Source organism: Nicotiana tomentosiformis, chromosome 8 (assembly GCF_000390325.3).
Source record: "Nicotiana tomentosiformis chromosome 8, ASM39032v3, whole genome shotgun sequence".
Classification (NCBI taxonomy): Eukaryota; Viridiplantae; Streptophyta; class Magnoliopsida; order Solanales; family Solanaceae; genus Nicotiana; species Nicotiana tomentosiformis.
The window spans coordinates 101356055-101383044 of NC_090819.1; the positions used below are offsets into that span (position 1 = coordinate 101356055).

Consider the following 26990-nt stretch of genomic DNA (forward strand, 5'->3'; position numbering starts at 1 on the left):
ATTACATTTGCTTCTTGGTGTCTGATGTAATTTTCATACAAAAATAATAACATACCTAGTGAAATCTCATAAGTAGGGTCTAGGAAAGAAATGCAATTTTTATATTTGTAAATAAAAAATGCCTATTAAATTGCCCGAATAAACTAAAATAATCGAACAAACTCTAAATTAGTTGTTACAAGGTGTACAATAAAGGAAATTGTAACATCCGTCATTTTCAAATTCTAGATCCGCCTCTAACTAATCCCATAAGATTTTCCAATCGAGGCCAATGAAATATCTTTGTATTTTCGACGCTGATTTTTTCTTGACAAAACAAAGAGTCCGTTTGGATTGGTTTAAATAAAGTGACTTTTCAGCATAAATAACTTTTAAGCAAAAAAGTAATAAGTTGAGGTTGCCCAACTTTTTATTTTTGGCTTGTTTTAAGGAGTTTTTAATTTATTTTAAGTATTTTTTGATTTTGTCAAATACAAAAAAAAAAAAGCTAAAAAAAACGTAAAAATCAAGTGTTTCATAAACATTTTTTTTTGTTTCAAAGAACTTTTCTAGCTGTCAAATTGTTATTGTCCAAATACTACTACTTTTTTCAGCCAAGGCTCTGAGCAATTGCCTTTTTCATTCCACTCAACCAGAACCAAAAGTTACGTGGCTTAGTTCAAATATTTCTGGTGTATATGTCTCCCCTCCCCAAGTAGTTGTTTTCCATTAAAATATGTGCCTCTTCTTCCACTATCTTCACCTCCTCTCGATATCACTGCCCCTTTTCTTGAAAATATGTCTCTCTCAGTCTTATTTTTCTTGTAAGTTCTATTTTTTCTTTCTCCTTAGTTTATGCAAAAACCTTTGTCTAATTAGGATGCCCTTGTATTACTATATTCACTTCAACTTGTACAATGGTTGTCTAATCTTTGACTCTGCTTCTTTTTAGCTGTTCCCCCACTTCCCTTTTCTTGTTTTGTAGCAACTGGCGTCTGGAGGTTCTTTTATCATTTTGTGTTTTCTGGGTACAAACCAGATTTTCATTTTACTGTAGTAAACTCACTGATTCTATTGGGTAATTCCAAAAAGTTTGTATCTTTGCTAAAACATTTGTTGCCTTGTTGTTCTAAATATCATCAACGCAGCTATCAGAATAAATATAATGAAAGATTCTTTCTAACAGTAAGAAGCACAGCACACGCACCTCTATATTTGGATGTTTTAATGATCTGTGTGATTCATTATTTCCCTTTGAACGTGTTCATCTATCTGCAACCTCAAAATAATCTAACCCCCCCCCCAAAAAAAAAATTGATCATCACTGAGAACATAAATTAACAAATACTTTAATGAAAAATCAAAATAGATATTGAAGTAAAGGTGTCAAATTTAAGGTGAGAAAAAAAAAACCTTGTGGCCTCTTTCAATAAACTTGACAGCAAAGAGCTCTTTGGTTTTCAGTGAGTAATTCCTCACCTGAAATTGCCAGGTATAGTCCAAGCCTAAGCCCCAACAAACCACCCAAAATCCCCACCACTGAAACTCTCGCTCGGCGAAAATCCCTTGCAAGATGTACGTATTCGAGACCTAAATCAAGATTCGGCGAACAATCTGTACCTATTGATGCTAACATGTTTAATGAACAAGCTGCTGAGCAAAGTGCAAGTTCCCCCAATAGGAATGTATCTAACCATGCTTCTCCTACTGCTAAAATGGGTTCCAGTAATACATTTAAAGAGACAACAAGAACGGTGTCTATATCAGTAACCCCAAGAACACCATTAATGGCATCACCAGGTGGTTTTGGAGGAGTGGATGAAGATGAGGAGATATATAAGAAAGTGAGCTCAAGGAATAAGTTGAAGTATAACAGAGTTAAAGCAAAAGTTCTGATTGAATGGCTGCTGTTTCTTTGCCTTTTAGGATGTTTACTTGCTAGTTTATTGGTAAACAAGTTCTATAATTGGAAGCTTTTGGATTTGAGGATCTGGAAATGGATTGTCCTTGTTATGGTGACCTTTAGTGGCATGCTGGTTACTAAGTGGTTTATACATTTTGTTGCCTTGTTGATAGAATTGAACTTTTTGTTGAGGAAGAAGGTGTTGTATTTTGTCTTTGGTTTAAAGAAAAGTGTTCGAGTTTGCATTTGGTTTAGCTTGGTTCTTCTCACATGGGTTCTGCTCTTCTCACACGAGGAGCGGTCACGTACCGCTGAGAAGGTTACTGATTTTATTACCTGGACTAGTACAGCTTTGCTTATTGGTGCATTCTTGTGGCTCTTGAAGACTTTGCTGCTAAAGATTTTGGCTGCCTCCTTCCACGCAAACACATTCTTTGACCGGATTCAAGGGTCAATCTTTCATCAGTATATTCTACTGAGTCTATCAGGACTCCCAATTATGGAGTCTGCTCAGATGTTGGGGAGATCAAACAGTGCCAGTCAATTTAGTTTCCGCAGAGCAAAGAAGGGAAAAGATGGGGAGGAAAAGAAAGAAAAGGCAGTGATTGATATCAATAAACTTCATCAGATGAAGCGAGAAAAGGTCTCTGCATGGACCATGAAAATGTTAATTGATGTAATATCTAACTCAGGACTTTCCACTATCTCTGGCTCGATCGGTGAGAATGACTATGATGCAGCATGTGAGCAAGCAGATAAAGAGATCACCAGTGAATTGGAAGCAATAATTGCTGCCTATGACATCTTCAGGAATGTCGCACCGCCTGGTTCCAAGTAAGAAAACACTGGCATTAGAAGCATTACTTTTGATGTTTTAATTTGTCACATTTCGAGTAAATATCCTGTAACATTTACCTCTCTTGATTCACATAACCTCATGCTACTTTTTCCTTTTTTTTTTTTTGTCTGTGTAGGTGCATTGATGAGTATGATCTTAGGAGATTCTTGATAAAAGAAGAGGTTGATATTGTGTTCCCCATGATAGATGTGGCAGAAACTGGACAGATTGATAGGAAATCATTCACGGAATGGGTGGTATGCTCACAACATACTCATTTTCCTGGATTATGCCTGACAAAGTGTTGTAAAAAAATTTAAATTGGAATAACTTTAGGCATGATTTACACTAGATCCATTTTGTCTGATATTTAATTGCCGACATAAAAGTAATTCTAGACATTTTTCTGGTGATTAGGGGAGCACTAGAGCTCTTCTTCTGTCTACGTAATCATATCATGCAGTTGAGCTTTAGAATATATAACTGCTTTCCTGCAAGCACCTCAGGAAACAGGAAAGCAGCCATCTAAAGTGACATATGTTGTCTGCTGGTGTAGATGGTCGAACATACAATTTGTAGATGGCAAAAGTTTGAGTCCTTCCTAGTGACTTTGCTAGGTGCATGGTTGATTTTCATGAGACAGTCTCGATTGAGTATTTGTCATTTTTGGCATATCAGTCATTAGAGGCGGATCCATGATTTAGTGTTTATGGGTTCCTGCAACAACTTCGAGTAAATTTGCAATAGTAACTGGGTTCACATTCAAATATTTATAGATATTTAGTGAATTTTTTTAACACATTTACACTGTTTGAACAAAAGCTATTGGGTTCACGTAAATCCGTAGGTCGCAAGGTGAATCCGCCCATGACAGTCATTTGTCATTTTTGGTATATCTATGTCTTGTAGGTTAAGGTTTATCAAGGACGCAAAGTTCTATCACATTCTTTGAAAGATACAAAAACTGCTGTGAAGCAGTTGAACAAGGTCGTGACATGCATTCTGGTTGTCGTAATAATCATCATATGGCTCCTTTTGGTGGGAATAGCGACTACTAAAGTGATTGTCTTTCTGTCGTCACAACTCGTGGTAGCTGCTTTTATTTTTGGGAATACTTGCAAGACCATATTTGAAGCTATTATATTCGTATTTGTGATGCATCCTTTTGATGTTGGTGATCGATGTGTCATTGATGGTGTTCAGGTAATTTCTGCTTATTGCTTCTTCTAGCTGTTTTGCATTTTTCTTTAATGATTCTCACTTTTATGTTGCAAACGGACAGATGATTGTTGAAGAAATGAATATCCTAACCACAGTATTCTTGAGGTTTGATAATGAAAAGATATTCTACCCAAATTCAGTTTTGGCCGTCAAGCCAATCAGCAATTTCTACAGAAGTCCTGAGATGGGTGATGCCTTTGAGTTTTCCATTGATTACAGGACACCTGTGGAAAAGATAGGAGCTTTAAAAGAGAAAACAAAGAAGTAAGTAGAAAATTCCTCTCATCTTTTTCCAGCATCTGTAGTAAATTTTCCTTTGGAAGTTATTACGACAAAAGCACAACATTCATAATTAAAGATATATATGACTTTTGCAGCACTTTGTAAGATATCTTGATACGGCTTAAGTGAATCCAAATGTTAAAGCTAGTCTAGCTAGAATCTGAAAATTTACTGTTGAACATTCTTCTAAAACCCTCCATTTCTCGAAATGTTGAAAGCTGGGGTTTATTACGATAACTAGGGTCCTTTCCAAGCCCCGAGCCTAACCTAGTGCAGTTGGATCGTACATATGTCCAAGTGCTCCCTATGGGTCTATTCCTTGGCAAAATTCATGAAGTACTAAAAAGATTCAGTAGATAATTGAATCTCAATTCCTATTGTCTAACTTAATGTATGAAGTGATTTTATACATATATTGTGAATATTCACTAGTTTGCGCAGAAATTATAATGCATAAACTGAGTGAAATTTCAGAAAAAGGACGTCATGCATAACATATACGCCATAGCTCCCGGGTAAGGACCTTCAACCTAAGCCAAGATCATATTCTCCATGCCCCGGTTTATTGCCCATCCCTAATTGATGACATGCACTTGTAGTATAGGGGTGTCTAATGGAATATTGATACAATTCACAAGTCGTAATTGGAAGAGACAATACTGGAATAATAACTTGGACATGTTTCTTTTCTTTGTGGCAATTTTAGGAGTGCACTGCCCATCCCTGGTAGTATAAGTGTTGGGAATAAACCCCTTACAGAAATAATATTTACAGTAATAAAATCGGAATAATTACGTAGCACCGAGATACGGTAATTAACAAGAATAAAAGAGTGACAACGACACCAAGATTTTTACGTGGCAAACCCTTTGAATAAGGGAAAAAAATATGGCCCCGAGACGAGTAACTAATATCATTATAGCAAAAAAATTTATACTTTGTAGGTCCGAATAAAGTACACCAAAGACCACTACAACACTCAAAAGAAATAATCCTCTTTTGATATTCTCACCTCACTACAATATCGCTCACTCTCTATTTTTCTCACAGACTATTTTCTTATACCTTGTCTGTGAAACCTCACTCTTTCTTTCTCTCTTTGTTGGTGTGTGTTCTCATTTTATAGCCGAAGCCTCACTCTCTAAAGCCTACTATATTTGACAATTTGCACACTTTTCCTTCTTTTTCTTTAATGTTGACAATTCAACAAAGTTGGCTACCAAATCAAAGAAATTCAACAAAGTTGGCTACCAAACCAAAGAATTTTTTTTAGGCTCATGCCTATTACTTCCAACCAAGAGGTGTTGAGTCCGAGTCACCCCAAGAGCAAGGTGAGATGTTCTTGGAGGGAGGGAGCCGATGGTCTATCGGAAACAGCCTCTTTACCCCTGGGTAGGGGTAAGGTCTGCATACATACTACCCTCCCCAGACCCCACTAATGGGATTATACTGGGTTGATGTTGTTGTTGTTGTTGTACTTGCCTATTACTTTGGCTTTTGAATGAGATGGACTCCATCAATCTCTCCCTCCAGTCTCGTTCATCTAGAGGAGGTAACACTGTCTTCTAGTTTGAGTGCATGCCGATAAGTTCTTTGCATAGTTCGAACTTGTCTCTTGGTACCACCTTGGTCAACATATCAGCAGGATTTTCACTCGTGTGAATCTTTTTGACCTGTAAAGATTCATTCTCCACCTGCTCACGAATCCAATGATATCTCACATCTATATGCTTTGTTCTTGCATGGTACATTCTTGCTCAAGTCTATTGCACTTTGACTGTCACAATAGACGACATACTCCTTTTGATGCAATTCCAGCTCTTGAAGAAACCGCTTGAGCCATACCATATCCTTGCCAGTTTCTGTAGCGGCAATGTACTCTGCTTCAGTTGTTGAAAGTGCAACACACTTCTGCAATTTAGACTGCCATGATATAGCTCCCCCTGAAAATATAAACAAATATCCAGTAGTGGAATTTCTGTTATCAATGTCACCTGCCATATCAGTATCTGTATAGCCCTTCAAGATTGGATGAGATCCTCCAAAGCACAAACAATCTCCCGTGGTACCTCTCAGGTACCTGAGTATCCACTTGACTGCTTCCCAATGTTCCTTTCCAGGATTTTCAAGGAATCTGCTAACAACACCAACTGCATGAGCAATATCAGGTGCATACCGTTGCATACATTAAGCTTCCGACTACTGAAGAATAAGGAACTCTAGCCATGTTTCCTTTCTCCTCCACTGTTGTAGGACACATCTTCTTGCTTAACTTTAGATGACTAGCAAGAGGTGTGCTGACTGGCTTAGCACTATTCATGTTGAAGCGTTCCAGTACACGTTCAATGTACTTCTCCTGAGACAGCCACAACTTTCTGCTTGTTCGCTCTCGAACTATCTTCATACCCAGAATTTGTTGTGCTGGGCCCAAGTCCTTCATATCAAATGACTTGGACAAATATCCCTTCAACTTTGCGATCAACTCCTTGTCTTTTCCTACAATTAACATGTCATCCACATACAACAACAATATAATAAAGTTATTTTCAGAAAATCTTTTGAAGTATACACATGGATCAGAATATGTCTTTGTGTAAGTTTGACTTTTCATGAATGAGTCAAACTTCTTGTACCACTGCCTTGGTGCCTGCTTTAACCCATAAAGACTCTTATTCAGTTTGCACATCATGTGTTTTCTTTCAGCTACTTCAAATCCTTCTGGCTGCTCCATATAGATCTCCTCTTCCAAATCTCCGTGAAGAAATGCAGTTTTCACGTCCAACTGCTCCACTTCAAGATCTAGGCTAGTTGCTAAGCTCAAGATTGTTCGAATGGAAGTCATTTTGACAACAGGTGAGAAAATTTCGTCAAAATCAATACCTTTCTTCTGTTCGAAGCCTTTAATCACCAATCGAGCTTTGTATATGTTCCATCTTTCTTGATTTTAAGGACTCACTTACATTTAAATGGTCTTTTACCCTTTGGAAGTTCAACCAGCTTGTAAGTGTCATTTTTCTGTAGAGATTCCATCTCTTCTTGCATGGCTTTCATCCACTGGTTCTTCTCTGGAAGGGGCAACACATCCTTAAGACTTTCTGGCTCCCCCTCATCACTGATGAGGACATACTTTGTGGCAGGGTACCTGCATGACTCTACCCTTGGCCTTTCTGATCTCCTGAGAGGTTTAGGTTATTTTTCCCTGAGTGGGGTGCTCCACTTGCTCGACATCATCATCAAGTTGCTCCCACTGCTCAATAACCTCACCAGGTTGCTCCCCCTGCTAGGCAACCTTGTCGGTCCTACTTTCTCTCTTATGAGATTGTTAGAAGTAGAAGGAATAGTAACAAGGTTAGGAATTATACCATTCTTGGCCTTCTCTGGCGTATCGTCAGCAGTTCCAACTTCACTTTCTCGGAAGACTATATCTCTGCTTCTGATGACCTTCTTCTTTACAGGATCCCACAATCTGTATCCGAACTCTTCATCTCCATATCCGATGAATATGCAAGGAACAGATTTATCATCTAGCTTTGTTCTCCGCTCCTTTGGTACATGTGCAACAGCTCTGCAACCGAACACCTTCAGATGCGAGTAGGATACTTCCTTGTTGGTCCAAACTCTCTCTGGGATGTCAAACGCCAACGGAACTGATGGACTCCTATTGATCAGGTAACAAGTTGTCTGAACTGCTTCACTCCAGAATGACATAGGCAGTTTAGCCATTCTGAGCATGCTTCTCACCTTCTCCACAATGGTGCGGTTCATCCTTTCGGCTACGCCATTGTGTTGTGGGGTTCCAGGAACTGTGTTTTCATGTCTGATCCCATGACTCGAACAATACTCTTCAAATTCCCTTGAAGTGTACTCACCTCCATTGTCACTTTGGAGACGCTTTAGCTTTTGGCCTGTCTCCCTTTCCACCATAGCATGAAATTTCTGGAAAACTTGAAACACCTGATCTTTGGTTTTCAAAATATAAACCCATAATTTTCGTGAAGCATCATCAATAAAAGTAACAAAATATTTGTTACCGCCCATCGATTCAATTTCCAATGGACTACAAACATCAGAATATACCAAATCAAGCATATTTAATTTTCTTTCAGACGATGTCTGAAATGAGACTCTATGTTGCTTACCAAATAAATAGTAGTCACAAGGTTTTACCGTTGTACCTTTGGCATAAGAAATGAGTAATTTCTTGGCAAGAATCTGCAATTCCTTCTCGCTCATATAACCCATTCTTTTGTGCCACAAATCTGCAGAAATCTCATCTTGTGCCGCGTTAAATTCATCTTGGCATATTTCTGCATTTGTCCTGTACAACGTGTCACGAGCAGCTCCCTTTGCAATCACCAATGATCCCTTGGTGAGTCTCCACTTTTGATTTGCAAAATAGTTCTCGTATCCATCTCGGTCTAAAGCAATTCCCGAGATCAAGTTCATCTGCAAATCAGGTACATGTCGCACGTCCTTCAGAACCAATGTGCATCTGGCATTTGTCTTGATACAAATGTCACCAATCCCCGCAATCTTTGAGTAACTTGTGTTACCTATTCTCACAAGGCCGAAATCACCTGTTACATATCTGCAAAAAAGATCTCTTACCGGTGTGGCATGGTCAGTGTTGTGAAGAGCGTGAAGCGAGGAAAAGCGACAACCCCCATTTCGCTTAAAGCGAGAAGCGAAGCGCTCGCTTTTTTGAAGTGAAGCGAAATTTAAAAAAAAATTAAAATAAATACTGCATAGACAACACATGTAATTGTAAGCAAATGTTCATCAATACTTCAATGTAAAAACTAAAGAGTAGCATCAATTAAAGCACAAAATGAGCATCTTATTCTTCTACAAGATTATCAAATTCTTGTATTCCACTATCATTATTATATTGCTCGTCATCTTCTTCAACTTCTTTTTCATCAACTAGGAAGGGCAGTATTGGCATCAATTCTGAGAAAGAACCGAAGGTAAAAAAGGCAAAATATGGTTCTGTTAAAAACTGGACAGAGAAAGAAGAACCGAAGGATCGACATCAATTCTGAGAAAGAACCGAAGGTAAAAAAAAATCGCCAGCATTTCGCTGCTATTTGGACGTTGAAACAATGAAAGAAAAAGAAGAAGAAGAAGAAGAAGAAGAAAAATCCTCACCTACCTATTGCTGTTGAATCTCTGTTGAAGACTTGAAGTTGAAGAAGAAGAAGAACCCTAGTCGCCTTTTAGTCGCCTCTGTTGAAGACTTGAACTGAAAACCCTTTGTTTTTAATTAAATAGCCTAGCTTCTGTTTAAAACAAAGAAGCGCCCGCTTCCATCGCTACGCTTCGCTTGGTCGCTTCTCACTTTTTAGCGGGTAGCGGTCGCTTTTTAATACCTGAGTTGCTTCACATGGGGGAAGCGGGTACTGCTTCGCATCGCTTCTCGCTTTAAGCGAGGAAGCGACCGCTTTCTCTAACACCGGGCATGGTAAGATGCTACTGTATCAACCACCCATTCCGACTCTGGACCTGATAAGTGCATGGAATCCTCTTCCTCGTTTATAAAGAGAACAACATTATCATTGTTTTGTACCATGGCGGTTGTGTTGTCGTCATTCTTCTGGCCACTAGTTTCACCTTTGCCCTTCCTTGGATTTGGGCAATCTCTTTTGAAGTGACCTGGTTGATCACAATTGTAGCAGTTTCTAGCTCTTGATTTGGATCGGTTCTTAGATTTCCCACGAGTTTCGGATCTACCATAGTTGCTCGAACTCCTTTGATAACTCCTGCCTCTACCTTCTGTGATGAGAGCTTGTCCTTGATTTTCAGGCTTCTTTCTCATCTTCTCATTGAGTAGAAGAGCCTATGTGACATCTTTTAACTCAATGGTAGTCTTACCGTGCAGGATGGTTGTTGCTAGATTATCGTACGAAGATGGCAACGAGTTCAACAACAAGATGGCTTTATCTTCTTCCTCGATTTTCACTCTGAGATTGGCGAGCTGTGTGATTAGTTCGTTAAATACATTTAAATGTGACAAAAAATTCGTACCTTCGCTCATGTGTAGGGCGTATAACTGCTTCTTCAGGTACAATTTATTTGTTAGCGTTTTGGACATGTATAGGCTTTCCAACCTTGTCCAAATGCCACATGCGGTGTCTTCATCAATGATGTTATTTACCACATCATCTGATAAGTGCAACCTGATTGCACTAGCAGCCCTTTCATCCAAGTCAGCCCAATCCTTAGCTTTCATGGTATCAGGCTTTTTGGCATCAACATCTAGTACCTTGTGCATCTAGGCTTTTTGTCATGCTACCTCGTACTTTAGTCCGGGCATTTTTGTTTTTCACCGAGTATAGTACTACCGACAGTGAATAGTATTTATGTGAACGAGCAGAACTTGTGCTCTGATACCAGTTGTTGGGAATAAACCTCCTACAGAAATAATATTCACAGTAATAAAAGCGGAATAATCACGTAACACCGCGATACGGTAATTAACAAGAATTAAAGAGTGACAACGACACCAAGATTTTTTACGTGGAAATCTCTTTGAATAAGGGAAAAAACCACGACCCCGAAACAAGCAACTAATATCATTATAGTAAGGAATTCTACACTTTAGATCCGAGTAAAATACTCCAAAGACCACTACTACACTCAAAAGAAATAACTCTCTTTTGATAATCTCACCTCACTACAATATCACTCACTCTCTATTTTTCTTACAGACTATTTTCTTATATTTTGTCTGTGAAACCTCACTCTTTCTTTCTTTCTTTGTTGGTGTGTGGAAATGAGAGTTGAAGCTCTACTTTTATAGCTGAAGCCTCACTCTCTAACGCCTACTATATTTGACAATTTGCACACACTTTTTCTTCAATGTTGACAGTTCAACAAAATTGGCTACCAAACCAAAGAAATTTTCTTTAGGCACTTGCCTATTGCTTTGGCTTTTGAATGAGATGGACCCATCAGTAAGGGTGTCAACTGTAATGCTGATATGCTTAATATGTTGTAGTTGGATGAGTGAAACAATACTGAACGTTTAACATGGACACGTTTCTTTTCTTTGAGGCAAGCATTTTACTCTGAAGAAACAAATCCATGATATGCCTCTTATATATTCTCTGAGATTCCCAACGCAAAGGATCTGAATGAAACTAAAGCACATAGGGAAACTGAGACAAGATGAGGACCTTACTCCCCGTTGGTGGTGGTTTGGACTGACAGGAAGGGTGATTTCTGGAGCATAATCTATATCTTGTTATATCTTTTATTGATAGTTTTTACTTTTTAATGTCCACGTGCAACTTGGTCGAGAGAGATAAAAGGTAGATGTTAATGCGTTGTACATGCGGAGTAGGATTCTTTCTGGTTACTGAAACACCTTGAATTTAAAATTTGGCTTAGGCTTTATTCTCCAACAAATACCATGAATTTGAAATTTGAGCTTAGGCTTTATTCTCCAAGAGCAATCAGTTTAAAGTTTAGACTTTGAGAAAGCATATTACAGTTTGAACACGAGTCGTTGACCAGTATTCTTTTCATGGAAAAACTGATTAACCCTGTTCAAAGACAACGCAAACTCTCAACTACGTGATGTAGATAAGGATATCTTATGTATAAGTTTTGCCCTATACCTTGTAATATCATTCATTTTTCACTCAAGTTTTTGATTTTCACCTTTCTTGTTGTTGAATTATCAGGTACTTAGAGAAAACTCCCCAGTATTGGCATCCTAATCACAGCGTGGTGGTGAAGGAGATTGAAAATATGAACAAAATCAAAATGGCACTCTATTTCAATCATACTATGAACTTTCAAAACTTTGGTGAAAAGAACAGACGAAAAACTGAGATGATCCTTGAAATGAAGAAAATGTTTGACGAGCTTAATATAAAATATGATCATCTTCCCCGGGAGGTTCATCTTCTCGATCAAAGAGCAATAAGTGGGAACACTAGATGACTTTATCTTCAGTTCACAAATACCAGTAATTTTAGTATGTGTTATTTCCACCACAGTAGGTTTTTCTTAAACATTTGTTTGACCAATGAACTCAGAAGAAGTTTTACTCCCGACTGTGCACTGCTGAAAGTTGTGTGTACTACATTAAACAATATTTGTAACATAAAAGTTTCATCTGCAAACATTTTGTGTGGAAGTGAGTACAGTTTCTGTTTGGAGGCTCTTAGTAACATTGTTGATGCAATTTTACAAGGGCCTTTAAAGGAATTTATGCTTGTTAGTTGTGGCAATTTCTGCAAGAAATGATTCTTTGTGATGTTTTAATGTGGTTAAATATTGAAAGAGATTTTAATATTTAAAATCTCTTTTTGAGATGGATGACAAAACGCCAAAAGCAAACTTAGCCCTTGCGGTGAACTTGTGTGAATAAAAAAGCCAGTTCATTTATTTTGTATTGGTAACATTTTGGCGATGACATAGCTAAGTGGTAAGGCAGAGGACTGCAAATTCTTTTCTCCCCGTTCAAATCATTCTCCAAAAAAAAAAATTAATCTCCTTTTTTTTCTCGACAATCGACAATTATTTCTAATAGCTAGAGAGCACTTCACAAAATCCGCTTTAACACTAAGTGAGATCTTTGAAATTCAATTAAAACACTACTGCGTGGGTAAGAATATAAGAATTATAAGTGAGACTTGGGTGTATAAGTATCAAGTGTATTTAGTTGTCTCACCTGAGACTTGGGTGTATATATCTAAAATTTGTATTTTGTAATCGGAGCTAGAAATTTTTCTAAGAGTGTTCAAATTTAAAAGAAATGAAAAAAAAATTCTCAATAAAGGATGTTCAATGTGTGTTATATACCTTTAAAACGTAATATTTTACCTCTGTACACAGTATAATTTTTCGAGGAAGGATGGTCAGTTGACCACCCTTATGACCATGTGACTTGCCACGGTCTGTAATGCATCTGTTGAGCAAGTTCTTCCTATTGCCTTACCATCGTTGCTGTCTCAAAGTTTTTGTTCAACGTTTATGGTTACTTTCCAATTTGAATTGTTGTCTCAGTTCCAATCATAAACTTATATCTATGCACCTCATGCTAAGTTAAATTACAAAATTATTGTATAAGTTTGAGTCACCCTAAGAGCAAGACGGGGAGTTCTTGGAGGGAGGGAGCCGAGAATTTATCGGAAATAGCTTCTCTACTTCCTCAGAGTAGGGGTAAGGTCTGCGTACACACTACCCTCCCCAGACCTCACTAGTGGGATTATACTGGGTTGTTGTTGTTGTTGTATAATGTCAAACATGTATTTTTTATGGATAATAATTTTTATAAGTTATACTCATCTAAAAAGATGGTAAGTTATAAGCCACTTAATTTTTTTTTATTTATGATGCCTACATTTTTCTTTACCAGTGACTAATGAGCTGTTAATTTTTCAGTTATCTTGGTTGAAATTTAAATTGGTTTTCTTTTTATGTGAATACCTTAAAATCTTCATACAATACCAATGAACCATATTGTCGTACTCTCGTCTTCACGAATGATATTCTTTCATTCCTCCATATAAGACTCATCAAATCTTGCTGGATAACATTATCCCCTATAAGATGGCTTAGAAGTTGCCACGTAGGACAAATATAGATTGCCACGTAGGCAGAAAATCTCGACTCTCCACCTCTTATTTCTCCTTTACCCTATGCAAAAACCATTCTTTCCTCCTCTGTTCTATTATCTCTGAGAAATCTTAAAGAAAGAAAGATCAGAAAAAAGGGGGAAAAAATGGCTTCAGTTTGCATGGCTATGCCAATGACCAAAGCAAGCCAAAAGAGGGTTACACCAGCCTCAGATGCTTTCTTTAAGCCATTGCCAGTGAATCCATCAAAGGCAGTGTTTGTGAACAAAGTCTCAAAATCAAAGCTTGAAATATCAGCTTCATTGAAGGAGAAGGCAATTACTGGGCTAACAGCAGCTGCTTTGACAGCTTCAATGGTGGTTCCAGATGTAGCTCAGGCTGCTGAAGGACTTTCACCATCTTTGAAGAACTTCTTGCTCAGCATAGTGTCAGGTGGGGTTGTGCTTACTGCCATTATTGGAGCTATTGTTGGTGTTTCCAACTTTGATCCTGTTAAGAGAAGTTAATTTAAGCCTTTCAATGTAATGGTAAATCTGTTAAGTTTCTTTGTAAACTCTCTCTCATTCTAGTTTGTACTACTGTATGTGCTAATACTCTTTATCAATGGATTTAAAGCATTTTGAATTCAAGAAATGATGACTTCAAATTGTGTTCACATTGCTAGTTCAACAATAAGTGCAGAGGTGACTTATTTGTGATTCTTCATATCCTATTTGTGATCTTTCTCTGTTCTGAGTAGATTTTATATGTTTACTGTGTAAATAAATGGATAATTATATATAAACGTTCATAACAAGTGAGATTAGTAAATAAAAGTAAGTCAGATTACCTATTACAAGCTGTTGAGCATCACTCATAAAAACTTTATTTATACTTTCAGCATATATAAGTTAAATCGTTCTGAACACCACACCCTTATAATGGATGCGTTGGTGTGAGGAGGAATTGGATAGTAATGTCACTTGCCATATCTGGAATCACTTGATCTAATCATACTCTAGTCTTGTAAAATGGAGTATTCACGAGTGATTTATCATCCGAAAAGATGGCCTGTACATGACCGAAAGTTGGAACATGAGGCGCAAAACAACCCCATCAAGGCTAACCTAGGTTGCTCACAGAAACTTACTTTGAAACCAAAATGAACTTGTGGATACAATGTAAATAAGTTTCCTTAGAGTTTAGTGCACGTGTATGAGGTCCAAACGTGCAATTTTATATACCGATACTTGTTCTTCTAGTGTTAATACAGTTAAGGAGAGTGTTGGAGAATATCGTTCGATCTTGTTTCTTGATTGAGTAGAAAAATGATATACAAAGTTCCTTCTCTTCCACTTTGTATCTCTATGATGGTTAAATCTCCATAATAAAGGGACTTCTTTTGTAGTTTCGATTGGATGCAGTTGTTAAGATCTTTTATAGAATAAATCTTCCTCTTAATAGATTGTTTCTTGTTTCTCGGGTTTCAAACATCTCCTGAGAGTAGACCAGTTTGGAAGGGACTGTACCACCACTATATACAGTGCTTGGAGACTGGTTGATTGTTCAGTTTGATGATTATGTATTTTGTTAGTGGAATTTGTCAAATTTATCAATGAGCTAGAGAGAAGAAGAGATGAAGAAGACTTGGAGAGAAATCTAACTGATTCTCATTTCTTCTGCATGCTACAGTAGTGAGTTGTACCTCATATATATGCATATCACCTAACTAACTCCACTAACTAACTAAGCTTTCCTTTTAACATAAATAACCACCTCCTTAGCTAAATAACTAACTAATACACATCAGCTTGCTATGCTCTCAACACTCCCCCTCAAGCTGATGCTTTGAATATATTCTCAACTCCAAGTTGATTCAACAAGACTTCATGCTGTGCTTTTCCAATGCTCTTAGTCAGCAAATCTGCCAGCTGATCCTTTATTGAGAGATGATGAGTTGTAATTACTCCTTGACTCAGTTTTTTTCTCACAAAGTGGCAATCGATATCTATGTGTTTGGTTCGTTCATGAAATATAGGATTGGCTGCTATTTGGATAGCAACTTTGCTGTCACAGAACAAATTAACAGGCTGCTGCACTTCAATTCCAAGTTCCCTGAACAAACCTATTAGCCATGTAGCTTCAGCTACACAGGATGCCATGCTTCTGAATTCAGCTTCAGCTGAACTTCTAGCCACAGTTTCTTGTTTCTTTGACTTCTATGACACCAAGGCCTCTCCAAATTTTACAAGATAACCTGTGACAGATCTTCTGGTCTGCAGACAAGAGCCCCAATCAGAGTCACAGAATGCTTGTAGAAGTTTAGTCTCTGATGATGGCATTAAGAGTCCCAGACCTGGTGATGCTTTCAGGTATCTAATAATCCTTAGAGCAGCTTCCATGTGTGATTGTTTTGGAGCATGCATATACTGACTTAGCACCTATACTCCAAATGAGATATCTGGCCTAGTCATGGTGAGATATAAGAGTCTCCCTACGAGCCTTTGATATTCTCCAGCATCATTCAGTATAGGATCTTCATGACCTGCACCTTTGTTAAATGTTCTATCATACTCAATTGAAGTAAGTTTTTGATTGCATTCCAAAGGAGTACCAGCTGTCTTTGCTCCTCCTAGGCCAAGTTCAGAGATCAACTCTAAAGAATACTTCCGTTGACACATATGTATTCCTCTGTTTGACCTAGCAAATTCAATGCCTAAGAAGAATTTTAGTTCCCCTAGGTCTTTCATCTTGAACTTTTTCTGAAGGTCTTCCCTGGTTTTGACTAACAGATCATTGTTGCTTCCTGTAATGATCAAATCATCCACATATATTAGGATCACAGCTATGTCACCTCCCAGTTTCTGTGTGAAAAGTGAGTAGTCACGTGTATGAGGTCCAAACGTGTAGTTTTATATACCGATACTTGTTCTTCTAGTGTTAATACAGTTAAGGAGAGTGTTGGAGAATAACGTTCGATCTTGTTTCTGGATTGAGTAGAAAAATGATATACAAAGTTCCTTCTCTTCCACTTTGTATCTCTATGATGGATAAATCTCCATAATAAAGGGACTTCTTTTGTAGTTTCGGTTGGATGCAGTTGTTAAGATCTTTTATAGAATAAATCTTCCTCTTAATAGATTGTTTCTTGTTTCTCGGGTTTCAAACATTTCCTGAGAGTAGACCAGTTTGGGAGGGACTGTACTACCACTATATACAGTGCTTGGAGACTGGTTGATTGTTCAGTTTGATGATTATGCATTTTGTTAGTGGAATTTAGTGTAAAATATAGTTTTATTCTAGCAATAAGACTATTTCCATAATCGCCAAAAAGTTCTCTACAAAATACAACTCATGAAACTTTAATCAAACAAGATGTCTATTCTTCTATTAGCTGGCTGGCCTCAGTATTGAATGCCATTAAGTTACAAGCTCTCGGTTAGAAAGTGGAATTCAATATTAGAACTATGATTTGCTTTTTTCTACAGGCAATGCTCAGTATGAGCATGTTCTGAGCTCTAAGATTTTTTTCACCCCTCTAATGTAGTTACTTGCTAAGAACTACTTGTATTCTGTTTGTGTCGGTGACTAAAAGGTGAAGTTTCACAACTCTGTTTCCCTTAAAGGCCTTCTTCAGAAGACTATTGATCATATTCCCTAATCCTATTCCTGACATTGTGTCAAGAAAGTAAAGGAAAACAAAAGAAACCAACATTCTTGTTTATTTTCTGTCATTTTTGTTCATCACTACAACCACATAGCAAGAAGTGATTCTAATATTTTCTGTTCTTGCATCCATTTTCATTTCTCATGTTCAGTTAGGAAATAAAATTGTGAAGGGGTATGGGGGTACTTGTAAAACACAACTGTTGGCCCAAGTGAAGGTTAGTTTTGAAGATTGACAAAGGAAGCTCAGGCATGAACCAGGTCCATCCGTTGTGTACATAGACGCGGGGAGATTCGAGCATGTGGGATGCACGTGAAGGAGATAAGCTTAACTCGGTCTAATTAATATCTCCTGATCGAAAAGGGTTGCATAATTGATAACGAGAAAGACACCTTAATCAAAGAGAACACTATCCAAGATAAAGGAAAGAGTTAGAGGTTGAGATCAACTAGAACTCTTCCACCAAGGAAGAGTAGCATTAGAACTCTAGTTATTTTCTACTCTACGAACTCTATAAATCGCAGGATGTTCTCACTCGACAGGTAACGCACAAAAGTAGAAGTAAAACGTGAATTGAGAGCAAAATAGCAAGGCATTTTGCAAGCAGTTCGTGTGTGATTCAAGTGTGCAAACTTGAAGCTACATGAACCAGATAGAAGAACCAGTTCCAAGTGTCTCTCGTTTATTCTAGTTCAATCGTAGTAGGTATTTTCATATTGTACCTTTCAGCTTTATCTAGAGGCAATTGTAATAGGTACGCATAGTATTCAAGTTAGATTTAACTTGAAGTTGTCGCAACAGTTAGAGACTGGTTGCCACAACGGGATTAGAGTTAATCCTAGGTTTACAAAAGTGTTTTGTAAATGCAGCTTTTGGCTCAGTGATTTAGTGAAGAGTTTTGGAAAAATCCTACTGGGAAGTAGGTCGTGGTTTTTTCACCTTTTGAGTCAGGTGTTTTCCACGTAAAAATCCGTGTGTTCTTTAATTTCTGCATTTATTATTCCGCAACAGTAGTATAAGGAACACATAGAACAACCAGGTCCTTCTATAATCTGTGCACGCGAAAAATTGGATACCACATAAATCACTCCCCTCTTGTGTGGTATTGAAGTTAAAACATCAATTGGTATCATAGCGGGTTATCCTTGAAGAGGCTAACACCTTAGGAGAAGATCAAGATGAGTGCACCACCTGGAAACTGGGAAGAGCAATCCACTGCTAGGCCACCACTCTTCAATGGCCAGTAATACTCTTAGTGGAAAAACAGGATGAGAGATCACATCATAAGAGAAGACTATGAGCTATGAGACATTGTTACAGATGGTGCACTGGCTACCATGAAGATAAATGCCGAAGGAGAAGGGGTGCCAAAAACAAGAGCTGACTGCACTGCTGACGACTTGAGGAAATGGGAGAAGAATGCTAAAGCCAAGAAATGGCTTGTTTGTGGACTCGGTTCAGATAAGTACAGTAGAATCCAAAGTTGTACCACTGCTAAGAAAATCTGGGACACTTTACAAGTGGCCCATGAAGGAACACCTTAAGTGAAGAGGTCCAGAGGAACACTACGATATTCTTAATATGAGAATTTCACCATGAAAGAAGGGGAATGTTACACCCTCCGCGTTCCAAGGCGACGTATAATGAATATGAGACTTGTTAATCATGATTTAAATGGGTTTAAAGTCATATATGACTATATATGATGTTTGAATAGAAAATATAAAGTTTGGGAAAAATCGGATTTAACTTGCGGAAAAACCGACTAAGGATTTGCTTTTTGTACCAGATCTTTTTTAGAAATAAATTTCGTGTGCTATATGAGGTCTTTTTGGGACATATTATATACCAAAATGAAGGTATTGGAATGTAGTTTCCAAGGATCTTAAGCGTACATTCATACAACCCCCCAGATAAAACGTTATAAGCGTTGGGAGAAGGACCTATGCTAGGGTGCCAAGTAGTACCTTTTGACTTTTAAAAAAAAAATATATATTTATATCCTTATCTCGTCTCCCTCTTCAATTTTTCAGTGAACACGACCAAATAATACCCCTAACTTTACTCTCAAGCTCTCCTCAAGGGTTTCCAACGAGATTATCATCCGGGGCACGAAACCAAGTAGCGATAACATTAAAACGATCCCTACGACGTAAGTATCGCTATATCGCCTCTCTTTTTATTTGTAGTTTGAGTTTTGGAAGGTACTTCATAGGTAAGAAAATGTGTACTTTCTGTATTTAAGTGTTTAAATATCAAGGAAGGTTGATAAATTCATTTTCTAATAGTTAGAACTCACGGGACAGTGATCGGAAGCCGTGAGTTCGAATTATTTGACTTGTAGTGGATTGTTTTGTGGGTTGTTTCGTGTTGCCTTTTGGCTGTCTATTTTTCTACTGTTTAATGGAGTTTTGGAGGACAAATTGTGTGTAGAACACCACATAATGACGGAATGGTGGGCTGGTCGTTCGTCGTTACATTTATTTTTAGGTTGTTTGACATTACTTTGGTTGTCGTTTTATGTATGAAGTGATTAGAGTGTGTGGGTTGTTTTGTGGTATATTGTGATGGAGATAAGGTTGGAAAATGATTCTTACATGTTATTGTTGTGTTCTTCTTCTTGTTGGTATATGGTATTTGAGGAGGGCCTAGTTACATGGGAGATGTTGCCCAAATTTACGTAAACGAGCTACTAGCTTAAGTAGCGGACTTAGCCTTTACTCAGCACTGATTTTGAATCTCCTTATGTTGTGGTAGATTGAGTTGAGTTGTTTGAAGAATTTCTTGGAAGGTATTAAGGACTCAACGGAGTTAAGGTATGTTAATGCTAAATCTTTCCTTCATTTTGGCATGATCCCATAACTACATATGTTTGACAACGAGACATAAAGAGAAGTTCGTATTCATGAATTTATTCACATTATCCTAGTCTCAGAAGTTACAATGTTCTCCCTTATCAAGACTTTATATTCAGTTTAAGTATTGTTTTCTTCCAGTCAAGAGAGCAGATAGTCTGTATATATATATATATATATATATATATATATATATATATATATATATATATATATATATATATATATATATATATATATATGCCACGCCCCAAAATCGAGGAACGCGACCGGCGCTCAATCGAGTGAACCCGACCGAGCAAGCCTGTTAGATTTCCTTCTACCCAAACTCATCCACGAATGAAGATAATACATATTTTCATTAATTAGATAAAAAGGTGTTCATGTTCACAATACCAATTCATTACCAATAGTTCCATCGTTTTTAGTCGTCTTAACTAGAATAAGTAATACAACCACAACATAATATAGTTTGTCTTTTCCAGCACCAATAAACAACCCACACTATGTCTACGGAGCCTCTATAGATAAAGAGGAGTACAATGATAATGCCGGCAACAAGGCCCCGGCTATACCTCAAACCGAATACATAAAGTACAAAAGATACATGGCCCCGGAATGAAGTGGGGCTCACCGAGTCAGCTGGGAAGAAGATGTACTGCTATCACTGATCAATATCTCCTGCTGTGGAACCACCTGCATCCATTTAAAGATGCAGCGCCCCCGACAAAAGGGACGTTAGTACCGTCGAATAGCACTAGTATGTATAACTAAACAATCCTTCAATAGAATGACAAATAATACAAACAAGATTATCATAATATCAATGAAACCCTTAATTAACATCAAACCTCAATTTAAGATCAAGATAGTGTTCAAATTAATTCTCATATCTCACATTGGGAGATTTTTAGTATCGATATACCATCGTCCACAATACCATTATTCACAAAACCAGTACCACCGTACTCTTAGCTCGGAGTCCGATCACGACCCGATCGGCTAGGCCATCTCATTAGAGACATCAACTACAATTTCTCTCAATATCAATACCACCGTCTTTAACACGGAGTCCGATCACGACCCGATCGGCTAGGCTATCCATTAGGGACATCGACCACAATCACAATTTCAAATTATAAATTTCCAGTATAATCACCACCATGTGTGCGGCATGGTGTCCGATCACGACCCGACCGGCTAGGCTGTCTTATTTGAGACATCAACCTTTTTATATTAATCATCGCATTTCGTATTACTTTTATATATTTTCATCTCATTGGCACTAATGGCCATAATTATAAGATCATTCTTGGCACGTTGGCCATATTCAGTATTTTATGCTCACCTTATCAATTTCAATTACCATCATCATCATCAACAACAAATACAATTCAAATCAAGGTGTGTAGTACACATGTGAGCAATTTAGAGTCTAAAGAACATAGAGATATTTCACAAAATTTGGCATAATAGACTTCATTTGAACTTGACTTAAAGTTGAAACATTATTAATGCACAACCCATATTTTAACACATCCTCAATTGGTAACATAACATGAGTAAAGTATTTGGGATGATTGTTGAACATATATCTTTCAACTCAATCTTACTCGGAATAGCCAGTTTCATAATGAATCACTCGGGACTTACATAATTTACATGAATATCGTGGGATTCAATTCTAAGAGAAGAGTTTAGCCAACATACCTCACTTGAGCTTCCTTAAACTCTAAAACATTCCGGAATTCTTAGCAACTTCAATCTATTGTAGAAATATAACAAATTGAATCAAAATTTGGAAGATGATCATGGTTCTAGCTCACTTGAGCATTTTATCAAACACTAGATGTGCATAAGGTTTCAATGTCCTTTTTATGAAGGATTCCATCATCCCACAACCCAAGCTTTACCATTTTTAGCTCAACAATCTTCCTACACCCTTTGATAACACATGCATGTAAAATAAACAACTCTCATGCCCAAAAATTACCTTGCTAGTTACACATGCACCACCTCGTAGTACCATTTCTCGAAGAATCATTAAGTGTGGATTATCATACTGGCGAGCCTTGATCTTCTCAAATAGTGAAGACTGAGCTACGACACATGCAAGAACTCGGCTGGGCTCTGAAATATTTAGCCGCACAAGTCTGTTGGCCAAGGATTGGATATCCAAAGCTAATGGCCTCTCTTCTGCTGAAATGAAAGCTAAACTACCCATACTTTCCGCCTTTCTACTTAAGGCATCTGGAACTACATTTGCTTTACCTGGATGATATAGGATAGTAATATCATAATCTTTTAGTAATTCCAGCCATCTGCGCTGCCTCAAATTTAGGTCCCCCTGCTTGAACAAATGCTGCAAACTGTGATGATCAGTATAAACTTCACAGGACACCCCATAAAGAAAATGGCTCCAAATCTTAAGGGCGTGAACAATCGCAGCTAACTCCAAATCATGTACCAGATAATTCTGCTCGTGGGGCTTCAACTGACGTGAAGCATATGCAATAACTCGCCCTTCCTGCATTAATACACAACCCAAACCAACGCGTGAAGCGTCGCAATACACTGTATACATTCCCGAACCGGAAGGTAACACTAACACCGGTGCTGTAGTCAATGCTGTCTTGAGCTTCTGAAAGCTTGCCTCACAATCATCGGACCATCGGAACTGAACACCCTTCTAGGTTAATTTGGTCAAAGGTGCTGCAATAGATGAAAAGCCTTCCACGAACCGACGATAATAACCTGCTAAACCTAGAAAAATCCTGATCTCAGTCGCCAAAGGGACGATGCCAATTCTGAACTGCCTTAATCTTTTTGGTATCAACCTTAATACTTTCGCCCGATACAATATGTCCCAAAAATGCTACAGACTCTAGCCAAAACTCACATTTAGAGAACTTATCATATAGTTTTTGTTCCCGCAATGTCTAAAGCACTACTCTCATATGTTGCTCATGTTCCTCCTTACTGCGCGAGTAGATCAAAATGTCATCAATGAAGACAATGACAAATGAATCAATATATGGCCTGAATACCATGTTCATCAGATCCATAAACGCTGTCGGGGCATTAGTTAAACCGAAAGACATTACCAGAAACTTATAATGACCATATCTAGTACGGAAAGCAGTTTTCGAAACATCCGAATCTCGAATCTTCAACTGATGATACCCGACCTCAAGTCGATCTTAGAGAACACCCTAGCACCCTGCAACCGGTCAAATAGGTCATCAATACGCGGCAACGGGTACTTGTTCTTAATAGTAAATTTGTTCAATTGGCGATAATCAATACACATTCGCATTGTGCCATCTTTCTTCTTCACAAATAATACTGGTGCACCCTAAGGCGATACACTCGGTCTGACGAACCCTTTGGCTAGTAACTCTTCAAGCTGTTCTTTCAACTTTTTCAATTCTTTCGGAGCCATGCAAGACGGTGGAATAGATATAGGCTGAGTATCTGGAGCCAAGTCAATACAAAAATCAATATCACGATTAGGTGGCATTCCTGGAAGATCTGAAGGAAATACATCGGAGAACTCCCGAACTACTGGCACTGAATCAATAGCCGGAATCTCTGCAGTAGTATCCCGGACATAGGCTAGATAGGCTAAACAACCCTTCTTAACCATATGTTGAGCCTTTATAAAAGAAATAACCCGATTAAACGAACTAACCGACGAACCCTTCCACTCCAGCCTAGGCAAAAATGGAATAGCCAAGGTAACAGTTTTGGAATGACAATCTAGAATAGCATGATATGGAGATAACCAGTCCATACTCAAAATAATTTCAAAATCGATCATCTCGAGCAATAAGAGATCTGCTCTAGTTTCATAACCATAGAATATAATAATACAAGATCGGTAGATCCGGTTCACAATAATAGAATCGCCTACAGAAATGGACACACAAACAGGAGTACTCAAGGACTTACGAGAAACACCCAGGAATAGAGCAAATAGAGATATCACATATGAATACGTGGATCCTGGATCAAATAATACTGAGGCATCTTTTCCGCAAACAGAAATAATACCTGTAATCACAGCATCTGAGGCCTCTGCATCTGGTCTAGCCGGAAAAGCATAAAATCGAGCTGGAGCGCCAACTGGCTGGCCTCCGCCTGGCTGACCTCCACCTCTAGGACGGCCCCTACCCACCTGTCCTCCACCTCTTGGTGGTCGGACTACTAGTGGAGCAACTGGTCCGATAAGCATAGGCTGCTGACCCTGCTGTACTAGTCTACCCCGAAGCCTGGGGCAAAACCTTCACATGTGACTGGGATCCCCGCACTCGTAACAATTCTTCGGTGCGATGGGCTGCTGACTAAGTGTCTGGCCTTGGGGAACTGAATACCCACAGGGAGGACCCTGAATAGCTGGTGGGTGGTAAGAACTCTCTAGTATAGCACTGAGATAAGGTCGCACTAGAGCACCTCGAGGAGGTGGTGATGCTAGATATGGGGGTCTGCTAGACTACCCCCTCACGAACTGACCTCTGCCCCCAGACGGAGCACCTCTGAACTCTCCAGTGTACCTGAACCGTTTATCTCTCATAATTTGCTCTCGGCTCCGCTGACGCACACCCTCAATCCTCCGGGCTATCTCCACAACTCGCTCATAAGAAGTACCCATCTCAACCTCTCGAGCCATAGTGGCCTGAATACTAGTATGTAAACCGGCTACAAACCTACGCACTCTCTCCGCCTCAGTAGGGAGTATCATAAGTGCATGGCGAGATAATTCAGAAAACCTCGCCTCATAATCAGTCACTGACATCTGACCCTGCTGGAGTTGCTCAAACTGAAACCGCAACTCTTTCCTCTAGGAGGGTGGAATATACCTGTCCAAGAAGATACGGGTGAACTTGTCCAAAGTCATGGGAGGAGAATCTGTTGGTCTGCCAAGAACATAAGACTGCCACCATCTATGGGCTCTGCCCTCTAGCTGAAAAGTAGCAAAGTCTACCCCATGAAACTCTAATATCCTCGTGTTGTACAGTCTATCCTTGCACCGATCAATGAAATCCTGAGGATCCCCGTGTCTCTCACCCCCGAAGACAGGAGGATGTAGTCTAGTCCATCGGTCCAATAGTTTCTGAGGATCGGCGGCTACAGCTGGCCTGGGCTCAGGTGTAGCTGCTGCCACTGGCTGGGCTCCTCCCACGGGTAGTGTACCCTGGGTCTGATATACAGCAGTTGTCTGTCCATGAGCCTACGCGGTAGGGGTTTGTGCTCCTCCGCCCACCTGAGATGTGGCTGGGTATGCCGAAAATAAACCGGCCTAAGTCATATTGTCCATGAACCGCAACATACGACCCATGACACTCTGCCGGACCCACTGGCAGCATAACTGGAACAGTCCTAGGACGTCCTCGCCCTCTACCACGGGCTGGAGCCCTCCCTCGGCCTCTAGCAACTGGGGAGTAGCTCTTCCCTGGTTTGGAACCTCATTCGAGCGCGTTCTCACCATCTGAGAGAGAATATGAGAATGATATTTAGAACTACATCAATTGCACGATGGAATATGAAGAAAGGTAATTTCCTAACACCCTATAGCCTCTCGAAGATAAGTACAGACGTCTCCGTACCGATCCACAAGACTCTATTAGGCATGCTCATAACTTGTGAGACCTACGTGAACCTAGTGCTCTGATACCATGTTGTCACGACCCAATTTCACCTATAGGTCGTGATGGCGCCTAACACTACAGCTGGGCAAACCAAGTTAATAAATTAAGCATATATTGACAAAATTTAAAACCAAAAAAAATAATAAAACCCAAATTCTACCAATGTGTGTGTAAAGACCTGGTGTCACAAGTGTATGAGCATCTAGTAGATTATACAAAACCTCAAATACTGTCGGAAATAAAATAGACAGAATAATAAAATAAAAAAATACAAGGAGAGACACTAGTAGCTGCAGAACGGCTCGGAAAGGCAGCTCACCACTATGCCCCTGGATAGCGTGGGTGTAAGACGATAGGTCCCCCACTAGTATTTGCCTCAGGTCCTGCACAAAAAGTGCAGGAAGTGTAGTATGAGTACGTAAACAACGTGTATCCAGTAAGTATCAAGCCTAACCTCGAAGTGGTAGAGACGAGATGGCCGACTTTGACACTCACTATGGGTCAATAATAATAATTGAAATATAATTAAGATATTTAAATCAGCATGATTTATAAAATTTACAATAATTTATTTAATTAGCGAAAATAATCAAATTCCTTCAAATGCAACAATTCTCAATATATTAATTAAATTCCTTCAAATCAAATAATTTCTAATTTATCAATTAAATCTCATTTACAGGAATAACAATTAATTCCTGAACAAGCAAGAATAATAATTCAGTAAATTCCAAGGATTTTCCAATTTATCAATTAGCTTTGCAAGATGAAATAAATTATTAAAGTATCGTGTAATTATTATTATTAAGCACGATTTCTGCCGAGGACGTACGGCCCGATCCAGAGTGTCGTGTACACTGCCGAGGGACATGCGACGCGATCCATAGATGCATCTATCTTGCCGAGGCGTTCGGCCCGCTCCACAAGAAAGGAGGACATTTTCTTATGTACGTCCGGGAGGAGAGTATATTTATTATGAGATAAATTCGGGAGGAGAATAATTTCTTTTAACAATTAATTGATTTAAACAG

The 26990-nt window shown here is 38.7% G+C and overlaps 2 protein-coding genes across 3 annotated transcripts; both read left to right on the forward strand.

Annotated features, from left to right (window-relative positions):
- Positions 1-626: 626 nt before the first annotated feature.
- Positions 627-12381, forward strand: LOC104111608 (mechanosensitive ion channel protein 10-like). 2 transcript variants are annotated; one of them, XM_070182570.1, is made up of 7 exons: positions 627-803; positions 1472-2716; positions 2857-2977; positions 3630-3923; positions 4003-4046; positions 4161-4205; positions 11909-12381. In XM_070182570.1, exons 1-7 carry the CDS (start codon positions 778-780, stop codon positions 12168-12170), a joined length of 2037 nt encoding a protein of 678 aa, XP_070038671.1. In that variant the 5' UTR covers positions 627-777; the 3' UTR covers positions 12171-12381. The 2 variants fall into 2 exon arrangements, with proteins under 2 accessions (XP_070038671.1, XP_070038670.1); XM_070182569.1 differs by having other exon boundaries at positions 629-803; positions 4003-4205.
- A 1466-nt stretch (positions 12382-13847) lies between these two features.
- Positions 13848-14443, forward strand: LOC138896921 (uncharacterized). The gene has a single exon (XM_070182571.1). The coding sequence runs from the start codon at positions 13957-13959 to the stop codon at positions 14314-14316; it is 360 nt and encodes a 119-aa protein (XP_070038672.1). The 5' UTR covers positions 13848-13956; the 3' UTR covers positions 14317-14443.
- Positions 14444-26990: the final 12547 nt, after the last annotated feature.